Raw genomic sequence first — 20185 nt, 5'->3', positions numbered from 1 at the left:
CTGTTACGACATTTTGAGTAAATACATTGCACACATGCAAGTAAAACATTTAAAACATGTTATTGTATGACATTTTGACAATTTTTAAAATATATTTATATGGGGTAGTTTTACACACACACCGTGATTGCTATCAGTGGACCATGGATTTATGGATGAACAAAATAAAAAATGGTACTACAAATATTCTCAGTTTCTATCTCTCTATCTATCCATCTATCTATATAGTGAAGAATATGAATGAATTTATGAGTTAACATCGAATGCACTTGGCAGACCCTTTCGGACCCATTTGTTTTATCATGACCTTAGTTTACCTTCCTCTACGACAGGCAGGCATCTCAGGTGACAATATTATGATTTAACACTTTACTACACAAATGAGTAATTTCAAACAAAGTCAGTATCAATTTGTCACTTATAGTATACTTATAGTACATCATCTTCAAGAATATAGAAAAATATGGTCATAATTTCTTATCATCACTACTTACTATTAGGCTATTGGTTTATTTTCTTGATTTGTCATTGTAACCTTTTGCTCATTTGGTTTCTTTCTTCAGTTGACTTTGATGGGCATCATTGCTCCCCTTGCAGCCTGCCAAAGACAATGCCATTTTGTGGCCCATTAATTCACATAAAATGCTACATTGAGTATGTGTAGTGGTATAATCAGTTTTACAGATTGTAATTTTGATTGCCACTTGATTTACTTGGTGCAGTTGGAGCCTCTTTCCCACATTTTAGTGTGCTCAGAGCAAAGCATTCTGCCATCCAGGACAACACCTCGCCACAGTATCTAACCTAGACACAAATCCAAATGATGTGGGTAGGTACCACTCTCTGACAGGTTACATACAAAATAGATTTTTATATGAGATAAGAATACTGTAAATATGTATGTCAAACGGAAGCTACTGAGTTGTTTGGGCATACTTGAGCCTCCATGGATGCCAGTCGTTTGTCTTGGTCCTTAACCCCACTGATAATCCTGAGCATATTCTCAACCCTAGACAGCAAATAAACAAACCCAAATAATTAATATGTATGTACAGTATGGTATACATACACACACACAGGGCCGACCCACGTCAATGTGGTGCCCTAGGTGAGATTTCATATGGTGCCCCCCTCCATCAACGATTTACATACGCTTACAAAAAAGTTGAATAGCAATAGTTTTTAACATTGCCTTTAATTTATAACATGCCACACAATTCAAAATATAAAATGGAACATTTTCTTCATGTCATGACTGTATTGTCACTGCCAAACAAATCTTGTGAGTAACTTGCTGTTGCGACACCTAATGCGACAAAGCAAAAGTAGCAACATCTTGACCTCTCTTTCTCCCATTTTGCCTCTTTTTTTTTTTTCTTCCCTGTGGTCTGGACAGTTTTGGTTGTTTTGACGTTTCAAGAGTTCTCTGGGGTCACATCACTACCCCAACAGACAGCCAGCAGTACACCAATCAGCCAGAGGAGGAAGTATTTGCTAGGATCATTTGTAATAATAATTATTGGGCATTTCTTGAAATTTGAATCTATGTTGTTAAAAGTTAGTTGTCAAGTTATTGCAATTATGTGCAGTTTCCCCACTTGAAAGAGATTGATTGAGGGACGGCAGATTTCATCTCTACTTTACTCAACAACCAAGCAACATTTTCCTTTTGTCTCATTTTATATTAGCATTCAGTAGTTTGACAGTCCATCAAGAAGTTTCATTCCTTACCTTTGTCTCTAGCAATGAGGTGCTTTAAGTGCATTGGCATTCATTTATTCATTTTCCGTACCACTTATCCTCACTAGGATTGCGGGGGTGCTGGAGCCTATCCCAGCTGACTCTGGGCAAGAGCCGGGGTACACCCTGAACTGGTCGCCAGCCAATCGTACGACACATGTAAACAACCATTCACACTCACATTCACACCTACGGACAATTTAGAGTCCTCAATCAACCTACCACGCATGTTTTGGGGATGTGGGAGGAAACCGGAGTACCTGGAGAAAACCCACGCAAACGAGGCCGGATTTGAACCCGCAACCTCAGAACTGTGAGGCAGATGTACTAACCAGTCATCCGCCGTGCGTTGGCATCTGTATTCTCAGATTTATCCATTTTATAATTTTCTCCACAACAAATGAGGCTGTCACCGTTGTTTTAACTTTTTAGTTTAACATTAAATAATTAATGTATTTACATGTTCTTATTGCTCTTTAATATTGTAACGAACTGTTATGTGTGTTTATTGTGTGTTGCTGTTGGAGGGGGTTGTGAGAGCAAGAAGTGTTCTGTTGTGCTTAGTGCTGTTCATTCTGAGGGGCTTTGAATGCATCGTTCTGCACATTGTCGGGAAAACGGGAGAAAGAGCCTCGAGGTGAGCTGATTCCACAGTACTGTCCATAGTTCACCTTGCTCCTCTTCTTTTATTTAATTATTTATATTAATTTCATTCTCATTTTATTATAATTGTATTGAAGGAGAATTCCCCCCCCTCCACTGTAAATTAAAAACAATATAACAATTCACCCAATTTTTGGTGCCCCATTGAGGCCGCGGCACCCTTAGCATTTGCTAACCCTGCCCTATGGGCGGGCCGGCCTTGCACACATATACACACAGTATATATATATATATATATATATATATATATACATATACATATACATATCCATTTTCTGAGCCGCTTCTCCTCACTAGGGTCGCGGGCGTGCTGGAGTCTATCCCAGCTGTCATTGGGCAGGAGGCGGGGTACACCCTGAACTGGTTGCCAGCCAATCGCAGGGCACATACAAACAACCAACCATTCACACCTACGGGCAATTTAGAGTGTTCAATTAACGTGCATGTTTTGGGATGTGGGAGGAAACGCACGCAGGCACGGGGAGAACATGCAAACTCAACACTGGTGGGGCCGGGGATTGAACCCTGCTCCTCAGAACTGTGAGGCTGACGCTCTAACCAGTTGTCCACCGTGCCGCCTATATATATATATATATATATATATATATATATATATATATATATATATATATATATAAATATATATATATTTATATATATATATATATATATTATATATATATATATATATATTTATATATATATACATATATACACACACACACTGTACAATACAAATTTAGCTAACCCACTGGGCTCCTCAGAGAAGTCAGAAATGAACAAACCCTAACATTCAACTACTAAAAAATGTTTTCTCGCCAGGAATGCAAAGGAAATAACTATAAAATATTATTTTGGTTAAAGACTTCCACAAATGTATTAACCATTACAGAAACAAAAACCATGGTTTTGGTAAAAACAAACTCTGTTACTTTGGGGCACCTTTGCATAAACCTCTGGTAGTGATCTAGACAACTATACCTATACAGTTTAAGTACTGTAGTGTATATGGTACTTACGGTAGTGGTAGTGTGGCAATAGACACACTAGAGTCCATTAGAAGCTGAGAAGCAACACTTCTCCAACAAAGGAAATAAAATGGGAGCAATAGAAACTGTGCCATTTAAAGCCAACTGTGTTTTGACAGGTTACATTGGGTCTTCTAGTGGTTGGTGCAACTGTCACCATCCCCTATTCAACCCTGTGGTGAAAATCAACATAGGGTTGACCATTCCAATCGGATATAGTAGAAACATACCTAGCTATAGATGTCATGCAATTATAGTTACTTGGTCAGTTTACTTGGTCAGTAACAGGAAAAGAACACCTACTTTGATGATGTACTCCTGAGTCGCTCCTCGCTGCTCTCCCATTGTTGGCGCGCAAGTTTGGCCAGGTAGTTTTCTTTCTGTACAGTCTCCCATGTTATCAGCCTCTGGTCAAGCCCAGCTGGTAGCTCTCGCTCTAGTATAACACACAAGAAAGCTCAGCCTCAGTCTGAGTTTCAAACGAAATTAAAATTTTACGAATGATTTTTGAAATGATCGTACCAAGATGCTCCTGCTTGGACTCAGGCTGCTTGACGAGACTAAGGAGGAGCTGAGAGAGGTGGCTGATGATAATGAAAGGTGGAGCCAGGGCTGGGCGGCTGTGATACTCAACAATCAGGTTGTACCTTTGGAACTTCCAGAAAATGTCAGTGTTGCCCTGTACAACCTGGAATGTGTAGCTACACACCATAAAACAGAAACAGTTTATATTAGAAGTAACAACAAAACAAGGGCGTCTGCTTCCTAGAGTTGTTCTTGAAGCCACCTGCATACAAACATTCAGCAAAAAATGTCCACAATGTTTTTGAAGTTCTGACCTAAACATGGCAATAAGTAGGTTGAGCAGAAGAACATTGGTCACAAGAAGGAAGATGACCAGAAGGAGAATCACGAGCCAGTTGGCATAGACATTAGGACATGGTAGCCGTAGGCCCTTGATAATTTCCTCTGATTCATTGGTGCAATTCATTTCAGTCATCCGAGCAGCTGTATCATGAAAGAAACAAATTGACTTAATTGTAGCTTATTGAATCCAGGCCAACTCCAACTGCTTAAATGAAAAACACAAAATATGTCATATGACAGTTTAAAGCTAAAATGTTTCATTACGTCTCATCATCATGACTATTGATTCATCCTGCAGTCATTTACCATCTATTTCCTCTAAAGGAATCTGGCCAAAAATGTGCAGGTAGGGACGATACAAGGCTCTGCGAAACACCCAGTCGATCCGGTGGTCATTAGGGTGCAGAAGAGCCTGGGTAGCCACCCCGTATGCAATGAGCCACACACTCAGGAAGAAGAGGAAGAAAAAGACATCCTTCATCTGTAAAGAAAACCACTATAGGTAAGTCTTTCACTTCTTTTTTTATCATTCACAACATTAAGTAAGACGAATTGAATAAGTAAAAAAATAAACATTTAATAAATCATTTTATGGTTTCAGTGGTGAAACACTTGAATGTGTCACACTCAGAAATGGTCACTGATGGTGTAGCGCTACAGTACATTTGCCTGAATTTGATGCAGGCAGCTTGGGTTCAGTTCCCACTCCTGTGTGTATGTGAGATTGAATGGTTGTCTGTCTCAATATGTGCGCTGCGACTGCCTGGCGACCAGTCCAGGGTGCAGTCCACCTTCCGCCTGAAGTCAGCAGGGATAGGCTCCAGTTTCTCATTAGGGTACCCAGTATCCTATCCAGGCTGACATTGGGGAAGAGGCGAGAAGTGCCTTGGACTGGTCGCCAGTGAATCGCAGGGCATGCATTGACAAACAATCATACCAAATCACATTCACACCTATGGGCATTTTAGTCTTCAATTACCCTAACATTTCTTTTTTTTTTTTTTTGGTAATGTGGGAGCAATGCCAGAGTAACTGTAGAAAATCCACACGAGCACTGGTTGAACATGCAAACTCAACACAGGAAGGCCAGAGCCCAGCTTTGAACCCAGAAACTCAGAATTGTGGAGCAGAACGTTTGTGTTTGCCAGCTAAGTTTCTTCATACCAAAGTCTGCTTTTGTGCATAGAAAAGGGCCTGCCCCAAGCTGTTCTCTCAAAGTGTGAATCAATGAATTAAAAATACAAGAACATCCCTCAATGTCATGCAATGCAGATTCTACAGGTTCAACTAGCAGTGAAAGCAAATATAAAAGAAATAGCAAGTATCACGAGGTTAGATGTTTGCATATGATTGCTTTTGGTCACCATTCTCTCCACAATGATGATCTTCGGCCCCAACTGCTTATGAATGGCAAAGATGTGGATCAATCGCAGTGTGAATACCATGAAGTCTATTGCCAGAACACTCCTTCCTGCCTCATAGGTGTCATCAACCATCCTGCCATCCAAACAAACTTTTTACTCAAAACACACAATTAGTCATTTATTTATTTTTAAATCACAAAAAGTATATGTTCTGTTATTTACCGGCATGAAACCCCAATGACAAATAGTGAAATAGCAACCATGTCACACTTGTTCCAGTTGTCCTCCACATAGAGCTTGAACTTCTTTAAGATGTTCATCTCTTCATCTGAAAAGAAGCTCTGCAACACAGTACACTTTTTTTTTTTTTTTTTGAACGAAGCTAAAATTACAATAGTAAAACAAAACGCAGACTTAAATATGTTCTGGAGTTGACAGTATTGTCTTTGATCAAAAGCATTATACTTGCACCTTGTCACAATAATTTTCACCTAATTGTCTTCAAAATATTAGGCATTATTTCACTTTGTCAATGTAGACTCATTGAGGACGTCTTATCCAAGATGCTTAAACTAGTTGGTGTCAAACTGATTCATGTTTTGGTCAGCCCATAATTACATTGGAATGAGAATAAGACTGTTTTAGAACATCATATCATATAGCAAAGATTCAGTTAGTGTCAAACAATCATAGAGAAAGGCAAATAAGGCAAAATTAGCAAGTGGTATGTGTCAAACCATGTAATTTCAATTATATACAGTATGCAACAAGCACTATTAACAATCTAAAAGTACATTTATGCGTGAAGTTGTACTTAACGAGAAGTGGCATCTAATACTGTGAGAGTCACCTGTCGAAGTTCTTCCAGCACCAAAGTGAAAACCCAGAAGTAGAGCATTATCTCTGGGGCTCCAGGACCAATGGGGGGTGGTGGAAGAAAGTCCAGCAGGAGCACGTAGGTGAAAAGGAAGAGGAAGGCAAAATACATGATGACGTTACCAAGGAACACAGTGACAGGAGCACTCCAGAAGCGACGCCAGCGACGAATTAAGAAACGCCACCACACTGATGCACAGCTCTGATCTGCTGGGGCACCAGGTAAAGAGTCCCTTAAAGCAAAACAAAAATGAGAGGACAGCTTAGATTTTATGACGCAAACACCAAGTCATTCCCCTAAATGCATTTTTGGTCATCATACTGTATGACCAGAGGAGCGGCACAGTGAAACATGTAGCAACCACATCTAAACGGGCTCCATCCCCACATGCGGCCAGATCTCGTCCGGTCTGGGAAACTAAGTAGCGTTGGTCCTGGTTAGAACTTGGATGGGAGACCACCTAGGAATACTAGGTGCTGGGGTTGGGCTAAAACACTACAGATTACAGAAATCGCAATTGCGGCCTAATGTGCCTCGTGGCATTGAGAGCTCTAACAAACTAACCACATCTGTCTCGCAGTCACGTTATGGTTTCGAAACTTGGACATTTATGTGTGGGGATTGCATGGATTTTTTTTTTAATGGGTCTTCCTCCTGATATAGCCTCCTCCATTCCAAAATCATGTACAGTATTAGACCTTACAGACCTGTAAGGTGCTGCAAACTCACAGCAATGGTGGTGAATGCAAATCGAAGAACAGAGGAGACATTTGTGTGTACTGGATTTTTGTGGAGATTTTGCTTGGAAAAGCCATGTCATGCTCAGGAATTTCTGCAGCACCAATGCAACGTGTGTAATTCACCGTTGTTGTTTTTAACATAGATATGAACACCGGATATGCCCCCGTGCTGGAGCAGCCCGGCTAACTGACGTGACTACATGGTGGCCATGTCGTGGAGGTCGACGGTAACTTGCTAATTTCTCAACTGATTTTCATGAGGTTGACTTTTTTTTTGTCAACGGGAAAGTGTGTGCTATTAATACATAACATTTGTAAAAAAAAAAAAAAAAAAAGCACATTTTTTAAATTTTTATTTCATGAAAGGTTACTCCTAGTTCCCTTGTTGTAATTGCATGCCGTTGTACAACTTGTACACAACGTATGCAGCACAAGGTACGGGCATGCTTGGTCTTTTGGTTTTCTTGCCATCCGCACACATGCGCTGACAACTATGACCTCCCTATCTTAGGTTCGCGGTCGGCACACATCAAAGGGGTGTGTCGTACCTACCTATTCATATCTGTGGTTGTTAATGTTTGCAGTCTTCACGCACAGTCACGTGATAACTGGCACAGCCGTGTTGGCATTTCAGGAAAGATGGGTATGCGTTGTACACGAGGAAATGTGAGGGCAGCTTTTTGAAATGTATTTATGTATTTACTGTGGGACCTGGTTTTAAAAATGATTGAGTTCGGGCTTCCAAAACACCAGCTCCGTGTGGATGGAATGCAGAAACAAAGCTTTTGCAGATACAATGAAATGTGTGTCCGTGTGGATGGTTTACCCTCCCTCTTGCCCAATATCAGCTATGATAGGCTCTAGCTGGGATAGGTTTCCTTCTCTATAATGCAAAAAGAATTACGTTGTATAGGTCCCCAACCCCCGGTCCGTGGGCTGGTACTGGTCCATGAGGCATTTGTTACCGGGCCGTATAGAAAGAATGACCAATTTATATCATTTTCGTTGTGTTGCGTTCCACGTGTCAAATGTATTTTATTTTGAAAATTAACCTGATCTCCTCCACCGCAACAGCTGTGCATCGCTATTGACACGTCAAGACTGCACAGAACGCTGCAGCAATTCCGTTTCCGCTCCCAGCCAACTCGCTAACGGCGGCAAGCTCAAAGAACCAATTATTTCATAAACCGATTCAGTTATGAATGATATATATGTATGCCACGCCTTGACCGCCGGTCCGTGAGAAAAAATGCCTACTCTAAACCGCTCCGCGGTGCAAAAAAGGTTCGGAACACTGGTATAGGGTATAAAGCAGAGGATGCTTGAAATGCTATATCAGTCAATGTTTTTTTAAAATAGTTTTACCTCCATGTACTATACATTTGACACAACGATGCTATACAATCCAATGTGATCAAATCCAAGTGCTGTATCAAAGATTTTGCCTTTACAAAGATAATACCGCTCAGTTTTGATCTACAGTGTTAGAAAGGTATTAATTCAACAATATACTGTATTTATTTATTTATTTTAATGGCACTGAACCATATTGGATGTTGTTTCCAATATTCAATTATTAATTAATTCTTATTTTGCTAAAAGTGTTATTTCTTCTAAAGTTTTAAACAATTTCTGACTTCATCCTGAATTGTGTATTATTATATTTAAAAAATGTGCACAAGAACATCTTATTTTATGTTATGAGAAACAGCATCACTACAAACTTACAGTGGGCCATCTTCATCTCTTAACAGTAAAACCTTCTCCGTGTCCAAACTGTCCAGCTCCACAAACGGTTCCTCACTGTTCTGATTATCCATCTCCTCATCACTAAAGAACATTCACAGTAATAGGACACATAAAACACTTATCGCAGAACACAAAATTGTATTAAATACAAATAAAATAATCTCACCAGAACTTCATAAGGTTAGTCCAAATGAGAGGTGGGCAGAAGAAAGACACAACAAGCTTGGAGATGGCGGTGTCTGTCGTCATTGCTCCCCACCAGATCTTTGTCAAGAGAGCCTGAAAAATAACTAAATAATAAATAAAGGTTTTCTGGCGGGACGGTGGACGACTGGTTAGAGCGTCAGCCTCACAGTTCTGAGGACCGGGGTTCAATCCCCGGCCCCGCCTGTGTGGAGTTTGCATGTTCTCCCCGTGCCTGCGTGGGTTTTCTCCGGGCACTCCGGTTTCCTCCCAAAAACATGCATTAATTGGAGACTCTAAATTGCCCGTAGGTGTGAATGTGACTGCGGATGGTTGTTTGTTTGTATGTCCCCTGCGATTGGCTGGCAACCAGTTCAGGGTGTAACCCGCCTCCTGCCCGATGACAGCTGGGATAGGCTCCAGCACGCCCGCGACCCTAGTGAGGAGAACTCAGAAAATGGATGGATGGATAAAGGTTTTCATCATTTTTCATCCGACGTTCAAGGCTAAACTAGGTACATGTGAATCATCCCACAAGGGGGCAGTACAAGCCATAATAAATATCTGCCTCGTAGTCAGATTGCAGTGTCCATGCATGGAAATTTAACCTAGTTTAAAAAAAAAAAGATAATTTTCGCCATGAATCAAATTCTACCACAAGTTCTGTGGACCACTACCCACTTCATAGCTGTGCTAATGCAGTGTAATTACTGAAATGAGCACCTGCTCCTTTGACATGGGCACCTTGTATCAGGTCAAAACAGCAAATATTTAGTAGATTTATATTTAGTAGATTCATGGTGTATTGTGAAAGTAAAATACCTATTTTCTCTGAAGGGCAAGTTGAAAGTTCCCTCCATCCAGCTACCCATTTTCTACACCACTGGTCATCATTAGGATCACGGGTGAGCTGGAGCCTATCCCAGTTGACTTTGGATGAGAGGTACACCCTGATCGCCAGCCAATTGCACGTCTCATATAGACAACCAACCATTTACTCTCACATTCACACCCGTGGACAATATACAATAACTGAAAATTCTTCAATTAACCTAATGGGGACATTTTTGGAATACAGGAGGAACATGACACTACCATACAGTAAAGCTGAAGCTGGTATTTGAACCCCAAACCTATGAGGCAGGCATGCTAACCACTAGATTTCTGCACTGCTCGCTGAATTTTACATCTGACAATAACTATTATTTAATACTTAAATGACATTTTGGATGTTATTTGAATAAAACATTGCAGACAACAATTAAAAAAAAGAACCGTGCAAGTAATTGACTTAAAGTACCAAGTACAATCAAATTAATTTTGATTTCTAGCGAAAAAAGAATTACACAGAGAAGAAGAAGAAAAAAAAATCCAACTGAAGCGAAATTGTTTTATTACCTGAACTCCATCGTGAGCAAAGAAGGACTTGGCATCAGCCTCAGTTGCCAGGTTGAGGACCGTAGATTTGCTCCAACACTGTGTTCTCCTTACTAACAATGCATACGCCCTGTCTTCACTGTTGGAGTAACACTCTCCAAACACATCTGTTATAACACAGGGAGTACATGAATAATGTCCATTTTCTGAGGTCAGAAAAGTAAAAATACATCAGTGTCTTTTGCATGGTTCAACATTCTTATTCTGATCCCATAGTCAACTTGATAGCAGAGGAAGTACTCACCAAGGGCAAACTGTTCATATTTGGCCTCCTTCATGCTACGGGCTGACTCAGCCTCAGACTCGAGTCTTGCCATCTCTTTCAGAATCTTACACCCTGCCAATGCTGCTGCTACTGCCTCAGGGCCCTGAACAAATTCAATAAATATGAATAACATTTTTGAATCTTAGAAAACTGAACAAAAAAGAAATGCCTGAGAGTCCACATGTACTTATCTATTTATTATAGAACCCATGCTAAAGAAACCGTACAATGGTGGTTGGTACCCTAAAAGGCTGGCTGAAAGTGGTACGTTATGAATCACTTACTATTAACTGGTGCCCCATGGTACTTTTGCAATTGGAAATGCAACAAAACCCAAAATAAACATTCACACTCATTTACTGTCAATTTAGTGTATTTCATTGAACATACAGTACACAACACAATGGGAACATGAAAACTCTACATAAAAAGGCCACAGCCTGGGTTTGAGTATTTAAAGGCGTTATAAAATAAAATTGATTCACATGTATTCTTTATCAACCCTGCATCAGTGAGAGAGGATAATAATTGTGGGAACAAGTGAGCCAAAATAAACTCTAACATCGCAAATGAATTTTATATGAGCCCATTCTGTTGCTTGTTTGGACATTATTGGAAATTTCTTTGAACTCCCGAATAGAGGTTCTGTTTTTACATGCGTCTTATTGTTCGGGTGTTATAGCAGGATCATGAATATGCTACACAGGGCTGATTCACACGAAATTTGGAGGAGGACACTGACCCAGAGCCCATTTTCACATTTCATGTAATGTGAGACGTTGGCTCACATTACGCATGCACATATATGAGATACTGTATTTGCATGATGCATAGATAATTACATTATATTGAAGCTTGCAACACGAGAAACACTTCAAACAGTCAGAATTGTGCCAGTATGTCAATGATATGACCATTAGTGATGGCGGAACGCTGACACTTTGAATGAAATTATCATAACGTCTGATCATGTTTGAAATAAACGCAGGGAAGGAGCACACAGGGGTGTCCACTTAAGGGATTGCAGTAATTGGTTCGCTCAGTCCATGGAAGGGAAGTAAAAAAATCAAAGCTTCCTTTAAAAGAATCAGAAAATGAAGTAGTTCTACTGGTGTCATTTAAACTATCCATCCATTTTCTGAGCCGCTTCTCCTCACTAGGGTCACGGGCGTGCTGGAGCCTATCCCAGCTGTCATCGGGCAGGAGGCGGGGTACACCCTGAACTGGTTGCCAGCCAATCGCAGGGCACATAGAAACAAACAACCATTCGCACTCACAGTCACACCTAAGGGCAATTTTAGAGTCTCCAATTAATGCATGTTTTTGGGATGTGGGAGGAAACCGGAGTGCCCGGAGAAAACCCACGCAGGCACGGGGAGAACATGCAAACTCCACACAGGCGGGGCGGGGGATTGAAGCCGGGTCCTCAGAACTGTGAGGCTGACGCTCTAACCAGTCGGTCACCGTGCCGCTCATTTAAACTACCTTATTCATAAATCTTAACTCCCAGGTCAGGTAACGTTTCTCCTTGAGAACAATAACTCTGAAGCATGACCTTTATTTGAGCATTGTTGCTGGAGGTATAAAAGCTTTTACGTTCACCCCAGTCCGTGACAAAGATGAAGTTGCTTCAGCTGTCCCAGAACACTTCCTCTATGCAGATAAGATTATCTCAATTCTATTAGCTGTTTTCTTGTTGTTGTTCATTGCCAGGCACATGTATACATGCAGAATGAACCACACCATATTGTGATGGAAATGAAATGACCAGACAAACCATGGCCCAAAAGTAGTTAGCCATCTGCTGTCGGTTCTGAAGGACGGCCCAGAGGAAAAGATCCCTCCAAGGATGTTGGCAACGTTCTTCCAATTCAGCCAGGTTCTTCTGGCTGTGGAATAGTCGACCCTTTGCTGGCTTTTCCTGGAGTGCAAAGACAACCCCGTTGTAGTGCATGCTGCTAACATGACAAGGTATAGAATCACATTTTATTTTCAATACTAGTATTTAACCACAAGCCACATTAATACATCTGTATTATAAACTCACAAACTACAACATAGGCATGTCATTTCATGAGAAATATTTTACCTTTGACATGTACTGTGTTGGATTATTCAAAAATTTTTATTATTCATCTTCCGTACCGCTTATCCTCACTAGTGTCGCGGGCGTGCTGGAGCCTATCCCAGCTATCTTCGAGCGAGAGGCAGGTTCCACCATGAACTGGTCGCCAGCCCATCGCAGGGCACAGACAAACAAACAACCACTCACATTCCCACCTACGGGCAATTTAGAGTCTTCAATCAACTTACCGTGCATGTTTTTGTGATGTGGGAGGAAACCGAAGTGCCCGGAGAAAACCCACCCAGGCACGGGGAGAACATGCAAACTTCACAAAGGCGAGGCCGGATTTGAACCCGGGTCCATGGAACTGTGAGGCGGAAGTGCGAACCAGTCATCTACCGTGCCCCCGGACATTTTTATTACTATATAAGTTTTAATATTTCCTGGTTTTTATGGTTGTAATTTTTAGTGTGTAATGTCACACACAATATGGTGTTGTGGAGATGCAGGAGAGATAAATGAGCCTTCTGCTGTGGCTGGTGGGTGTATTATCACGCATGCATGAAGAAAAATTAGCTGAATAAAAATCATTGCATGATTATTTTGATTTCATAGTGGTCAATGATTCTTGCAAAGATATGGAAGAGCATAATCATGTTCTTTGCGTCTGCATTGTATACAAAATTATTTTATCTTTTTGTGCATTGTAGCATTTTTGCAGTGCTTATCTTTAAAATAAAGTGTATCACTCACTGTAGGACTCTTTTGGTAAAAGCCTTTGCAGGAGTCATGAAGAAAGTCTTTGAGCACTTTGGCAACCTCATAAAGAGTGAAACGAGGCTTCCGTTCCCCCTGCTCAGATGTGTGCTGCCCTGGAGGCCCAGGTGCCCTTGCAGTACCAAGCAGACGCTGCTTCTCCTCATATTTTTTGAGAAGTAGGTTATGCAGGAGACTCTTCTCCGACACGGACCAGTAAAGCTCTTGTAGACGTCCGTAGGTGAGGAACTCGCCCAGGTTAACACCGTTGTCGACAAACAGGCGTACAAAATCTGGTTTGTCATTGATAAGTGCATCCATCATCACTTCTTCAAGGTCGCATGCCTGCACGGACCATGTTGGAGGTGAAGTGATCCAAAATGTGATCATTAATTTGTAACTCCTACATAACATTGATGACAAATATTAGGAAACCATAAACTTAGCAGGTTTAAGGAAGCAAAACATAACACTTTTTACGACCTACTTTGACCAAATTTAAGACCTCTCATTCACTCTGTTATACTAAAATGCAACACTATTTACACATATGTCAAATACTCTGGATTTAAGGATTGCATGTAAATTTTAAGGACAATTAAGGCCTTTGTTTTGCAAAGTCAAATTGGGTATTGTTATGCCCAGTAACTCTCTCACCTTCCACTGAACATCTCCACTGAAGATGTCACTCTTGGCAATATCCACTCGGTTCCACGCCACAGCCAACTTCAACTCATCAAGAAAGTCTTGGGCTTCCTGACTTTGACTCTTACAAGCTGACACACCCACACATACACGCACACAAAATATCAATGCTGTCATATAACCTGTGAATGGCTATTAATCTGCTTTACCTTTGACGAGAGCTTTGAGGATGACTGTGTCCAGCTCAGAGCTCTCTTGTTCAGGGTCATGGACAGTGAGGAGATGCCCATGATCCAGTATTTTCTGGATCTGATTGGTATACGATACACACATATTAAATACAGTATTTTTAATATCTCAGTAGATAATTTCCAGTAATAAATGTTTCATGACCCTTTCCAACAAAATAATTATTTATAATATTTTCCTCATTATTCATAATTGGGCCATTATGTACAAATTTGAATGAAGGAAATCCCATTTTAGCTGCTCTCTTTCCCGTCTGTCCTATTTTGCAGGGAAAGTTCATGCCTCTTGACATACATAACTGTAAGCCTGCTTCCATGATCAACACATCACCCTCACCAGCTTGACCCAGTTTCTTATGGCCGTGCTGTGGCAGGCGTTCGGAAAGGTGTCCAGCAGCAGCTCATAAACACTGTCTGTATCCCAGCAGCCCCTGTTCATGAGTGTGACGAGGATGTCAGCTACTCCTCCTGAGCCTGCTAGAATAAGCCATGGTGTCGAATTGCCAATGGCTTTACACATCCGCTGCAGAAAAGGACAAATTATTGATACACATGTAGCCCACGTCTTGGTTAGCCCCCCAAAAAGCAAATATGATTTCAGGCAGAATTTATGGCCTGAGTCCAATTATTTAACCTCCTAATTTATGGCTGCATGTACAACCCCAATTCCAATGAAGTTGGGACGTTGTGTTAAACATAAATAAAAACAGAATACAATGATTTGCAAATCATTTTCAACCTATATTTAATTGAATACACTACAAAGACAGGATATTTAATGTTCAAACTGATAAACTTTATTGTTTTTAGCAAATAATCATTAACTTAGAATTTTATGGCTGCAACATGTTCCAAAAAAGCTGGGACAGGTGGCAAAAAAGACTGAGAAAGTTGAGGAATGCTCATCAAACACCTGCTTGGAACATCCCACAGGTAAACAGGCTAATTGGGAACAGGTGGGTGCCATGATTGGGTCTAAAAAGAGCTTCCCTGAATTGCTCAGTCATTCACAAGCAAAGATGGGGCGCGGTTCACCTCTTTGTGAACAAGTGAACATGGGCTTCCATCCATCCATTCACTTTACCGCTCATCCTCACTAGGGTCACGGGATGCTGGGGCCTATCCAAGCTATCTTCGGACAGGAGGCGGGCTACACCCTGAACCGGTCGCCAGCCAATCGGAGGGCACATAGAAACAAACAACCATTCACACTCACATTCACACCTACAGGCAATTTAGAGTCTTAAATCAACCTACCACGCATGTTTTTGGGATGTGGGAGGAAACCGGAGTGCCTGGAGAAAACTCACCCAGGCACGGGGAGAACATGGAAACTCCACACAGGCGGCATAGTGATTTGAACCCCGGTACACAGAACTGTGAGGCAGATGTGCTAACCAGTCGTCCACCGTGCCGGCTCCAGAAAACCAATGTCAGTAAATACAGTTCGGCGCTACATCCGTAAGTGCATCTTGAAACTCTACTATGCAAAGCAAAAGCCATTTATCAACAACACCCAGAAACGCCGCCGGCTTCTCTGGGCCCGAGCTCATCTAAGATGGACTGATGCAAAGTGGAAAAGTGTTCTGTGGTACGATGAGTCCACATTTCAAATTGTTTTTGGAAATTGTGGACGTCGTGTCTTCCGGGCCAAAGAGGAAAAGAACCATCCGGACTGTTATGGAGGCAAAGTTCTAAAGCCAGCATCTGTGATGGTATGGGGCTGTGTTAGTGCCAATGGCATGGGTAACTTACACATCTGTGAAGGCACCATTAATGCTGAAAGGTACATACAGGTTTTGGAGAAACATATGCTGCCATCCAAGCAACGTCTTTTTCATGGACGCCCCTGCTTATTTCAGCAAGACAATGCCAAACCACATTCTGCACGTGTTACAAAAGCATGGCTTTGTAGTAAAAGAGTGCAGGTACTGGACTGGCCTGCCTGCAGTCCAGACCTGTCTTCCATTGAAAATGTGTGGCACATTATGAAGCGTAAACTATGACAACGGAGACCCCGGACTGTTGAACAGCTGAAGCTGTACATCAAACAAGAGTGCGAAAGAATTCCACCTACAAAGCTTCAACAATTCGTGCCCTCAGTTCCCAAACGTTTATTGAATGTTGTTAAAAGAAAAGATGATGTAACACAGTGGTAAACGTGATACTGTCCCAGCTTTTTTGGAATGTGTTGCAGCCATAAAATTCTAAGTTAATGATTATTTGCTGAAAACAATCAAGTTTATTAGTTTGAACATTAAGTATGTTGTCTTTGTAGTGTATTCAATTAAATATAGGTTGAACATGATTGACAAATCATTGTATTCTGTTTTAATTTATGTTTAACACAACGTCCCAACTTCATTGGAATTCGGGTTGTATATGCATATACCTTGGTGGCATTTTCTGGCCCAAGAGATTACATCAAAAGAATGAAAAGAAATACAGTAATATGTTTCTCAGTCTGCTGTGGCCTGCAACTTTGGCACAACCAAAATATGAGTCAGAGGCTAATTCTCAGATACTCAGCCACTATTAAGAGCCAGATTTGGCACAATTAAGTGATCACAAATAAAAAAATTTAAAGCCAAAAACAAGGCCCTCTTAGTCCAATGAGACCAACCTTTAGGATCCGAGGTTCGCCATGGACCAATAGACATAGAACAGGGATCTCAAAACTTCCTGCACCTTTAAAACATTCAGGATTCACACAACAAATGATGAACACCTTCAGACTGCATATGTACAGTATTTTAAGATTTAATGTTGTTATGAGGCAACGTTTACAGGGCTTTTACACGAGGCGGGACCAAGTCATTGCTTTGAAAGTCACAAGTCTCAAGTATTTGCCCTCAAGTCCTGAGTCAAGTCGCAAGTCGAGACAGACAAGTCCCGAGTTTTACACTTTGAGTTTCGAGTCATTTTACCAACAAATAAAATTTTAATACATTCATCCATCCATTTTCTACACCGCATAGTTTATTGCCCTTTCAAAACCGATTGATAGTAGGTTTTCAGTTATTCTATAAAAATGCTATGCTATGACTTATTTTTTCCTCACTTTATTTCTGAAATTACATTAAATAGACGTGTCACAATTAAGAATTTGCATCCACTTGTGCTGCAATAAGTAATCGAGTATTCTACTGACAATTCTATTGGAATAATCAAGTATAAGGATAAAATATATTTTTGCTTGCTTAAAGAGCAATTATGAATACACGAGAAAATGAGACATTTCACTTAATAATGAACGACCAATTGGTTTACTCTTTTACCAGTACAAATAAGACATTGTTAATGTGTATTTGTTTGTATATGTTTTGCCTTCCATGTCTTTACCTCCATAGCCTGTGCGCTGAAGAGAGATGTGCTTGAGCAGCTTTACTCTCATTTCACTAGTGGCTCCAGGTCTGTTTGGATCATCCTCCACTAGTACAAAGTAGGAGTGGTGGCTATCCAGGGAATAAACTGAACCATGCGGCAAGTCCTGTGGCTTGTATACTGCTGGCACACCCAACTTAAAGATAAATACACATTACATAAAATCATCATGTTAGTATGTCAGTATGTATGTCCTGTTGCTTTTTTTTCCAGCTATATGTTGTTTGTGTACACTTAGATACCTTGGCGCTGAGTAGTGCCTCTCGGTTGTGGATCATGTTCCAGGGTGCGATGCCAATGGCCACGACACGAACTTTTGCAGAAGTGCTAGCCAAGGAGTGATCTCGTACAGCTTGACCCAGGTGCTTGGTGATGCCGAATCGAAGGCCATTAGTCAAAATCCATGCCCCTGGAGCATAGCAAGGATGTTGCATACTGTATGAATGCCTAAGTTAACACACACACACACACATGCATACATACACACATATATGCGACTGATGTGCTTTGGGGTCACAGATATACAATATGACTTGATCCAATTCCAAAAGACGTGCCTCCCAGGCCTGCGTGGTGGCCATGTTGAATGTGGGGCATTGACGTGGTGGCCATGTAACGGTGGTTCTATCTATTGCCGATTGTGCATAGAGCGAGAGAGAGCGGCATGGCTCTGAGGAATACAAAACCCAAGTCTTTGGAGTCTGGAACATGCTATTTGTAATACAGTAACTGTTTTTTATTTTCTGTATAAAGCCGTTCGCCTTTGGCAATGGATTTGGACCTGGGAAGCAAACTAATTCCTCACGGCTCATGATGAGTATTGTACGTCAATAATGTCACGATGAGCAAGCACACCGGCGTGGTAAGTTTGGATAAAAAAAAAATTCTATTTATCATAACTTTGTACTTACTGGGTGTTTTAGGCCACAAAAAAAGAAAAAAAAAAGAAAAATTGTACTGTACAGTAATATGGGTGCATATGGCCTCCCAAAAAAAGTGCTTCAATGTAACGGACAATCGGCTATATCGGACGAGCCCCTCAGTCCATTCTATTGAGGTTCCACTGTACACACTCTCACACATACAGTACATACGCATGTAATATATGTTGTATTGTTTGCCCTCATTTGTTTGCACCAATATTGTCAGTGTTGGATCTCATCAGATGTGCATGTGTTCTCTATATTGCAGATGTGAGTGTGGAATGCAAATCAATTATTTTCAGAGTAACTGTGATGAAGTCACTCATTTATTACAGTATGTATCAGTCTGGTGCCTCCACAACGATTGTTTGGCTGTGTCTCATACCTGTGCTTTGTGCAGCTTTCACAAGACCTTTTCTGACTGTGTCCCTGAGCCAAGGTTTCATTTGAGCCAGCTCATCTCCTCCCACTAGAGCAACTACCAGGTGTGGAGGAGCTAGTCCCCACTCCTCTGTCAGCATCTGGAAGATGTGCCCTGGTTCAGTATTGCTCTGCACCCTCATAAACTGGAATAAAAGTAAAAGAGTATAAAGCATCCTTCTAGTCCCCTGACTGTGTGATCTTGTATTATGTTCTCCACCTTTCCTTTTGTTTTGGAGGCCCCAATGAAGTCAATGTCCCCCACTTTTCCAGCTGGCCAGTGATTCTTCATTCTGCTATTCTTCTGCTCTCTACTTATATTCTGCAATGTCTCATCCTCTGTAGAGCAGCATGAACAGCTCTGGAGGACACTGGATATGAAAAGCCAATGTTTCAACATCCATCCGTCTTTAAAAAAATCGATTGTTAAAACCTAAGTAATATAACGACATATGTTAACAGTTAAACTCTAAACAAATGCCGTATAATTTCAGAGGTATGAAGATTCCATGTGATGGCCAATGAGTTGAGCAGCATAGTGCCAAGTCAAGTTTATTATTACAGAAAAATCTCAAAGGGCTTCACAAGCCCACAGTTCACAGAGATCAATGACATCCCCAGGTTTAAAACTCCATAGCGCCAGGGAAAAACAGAAAACCTATTTAGGGTTCAATATATATATATATATTTTTTTTTTTTAAATAAAAAGGAAGAAACATTGAGAAGGGACACAGATGGAGGGATCCCCCTTCAGGGATCAGCAACAGGTTGCAATGGATGCTGAGTGGACCCCATTAATCACATGGTATGATAAATAGATGCTCTACAATG

General features: G+C 41.0%; 2 protein-coding genes across 4 annotated transcripts in view; one reads left to right on the top strand and one right to left on the bottom strand.

Annotated features, from left to right (window-relative positions):
* Nucleotides 1-13443, top strand: part of traf6 (TNF receptor-associated factor 6) — a 33552-nt gene extending 20109 nt beyond the window's left edge. The window contains exons 9-12 of one of the 3 annotated variants that reach the window (XR_009786453.1): nucleotides 2268-2377; nucleotides 4623-4800; nucleotides 12627-12884; nucleotides 13075-13443. The gene's annotated coding sequence lies outside the window, so the exon portion shown is untranslated. The remainder of the gene's footprint in view (nucleotides 1-2267; nucleotides 2378-4622; nucleotides 4801-12626; nucleotides 12885-13074) is intronic. The other 2 variants (XR_009786454.1, XR_009786455.1) reach the window with 2 other exon arrangements.
* trpm5 (transient receptor potential cation channel, subfamily M, member 5) lies at nucleotides 446-19754 on the bottom strand. Its single transcript, XM_061766294.1, has 24 exons — nucleotides 19575-19754; nucleotides 19320-19500; nucleotides 18254-18420; nucleotides 17970-18147; nucleotides 17251-17315; nucleotides 14965-15150; nucleotides 14589-14688; nucleotides 14392-14510; nucleotides 13732-14079; nucleotides 12691-12834; nucleotides 10893-11016; nucleotides 10610-10755; nucleotides 9195-9307; nucleotides 9008-9109; nucleotides 6513-6771; nucleotides 5885-6003; nucleotides 5663-5795; nucleotides 4605-4779; nucleotides 4271-4439; nucleotides 3954-4132; nucleotides 3735-3867; nucleotides 937-1009; nucleotides 714-804; nucleotides 446-598 (listed from the first exon to the last, which is right to left on the bottom strand). The coding sequence occupies exons 1-24, from the start codon at nucleotides 19752-19754 to the stop codon at nucleotides 543-545; spliced, it is 3540 nt and encodes a 1179-aa protein (XP_061622278.1). The 3' UTR covers nucleotides 446-542.
* Between the last annotated feature and the right edge of the window lie 431 nt (nucleotides 19755-20185).

Source organism: Phyllopteryx taeniolatus, chromosome 2 (assembly GCF_024500385.1).
Source record: "Phyllopteryx taeniolatus isolate TA_2022b chromosome 2, UOR_Ptae_1.2, whole genome shotgun sequence".
Taxonomy (NCBI): domain Eukaryota; kingdom Metazoa; phylum Chordata; class Actinopteri; order Syngnathiformes; family Syngnathidae; genus Phyllopteryx; species Phyllopteryx taeniolatus.
This window is presented reverse-complemented; position numbering and strand designations above follow the sequence as displayed.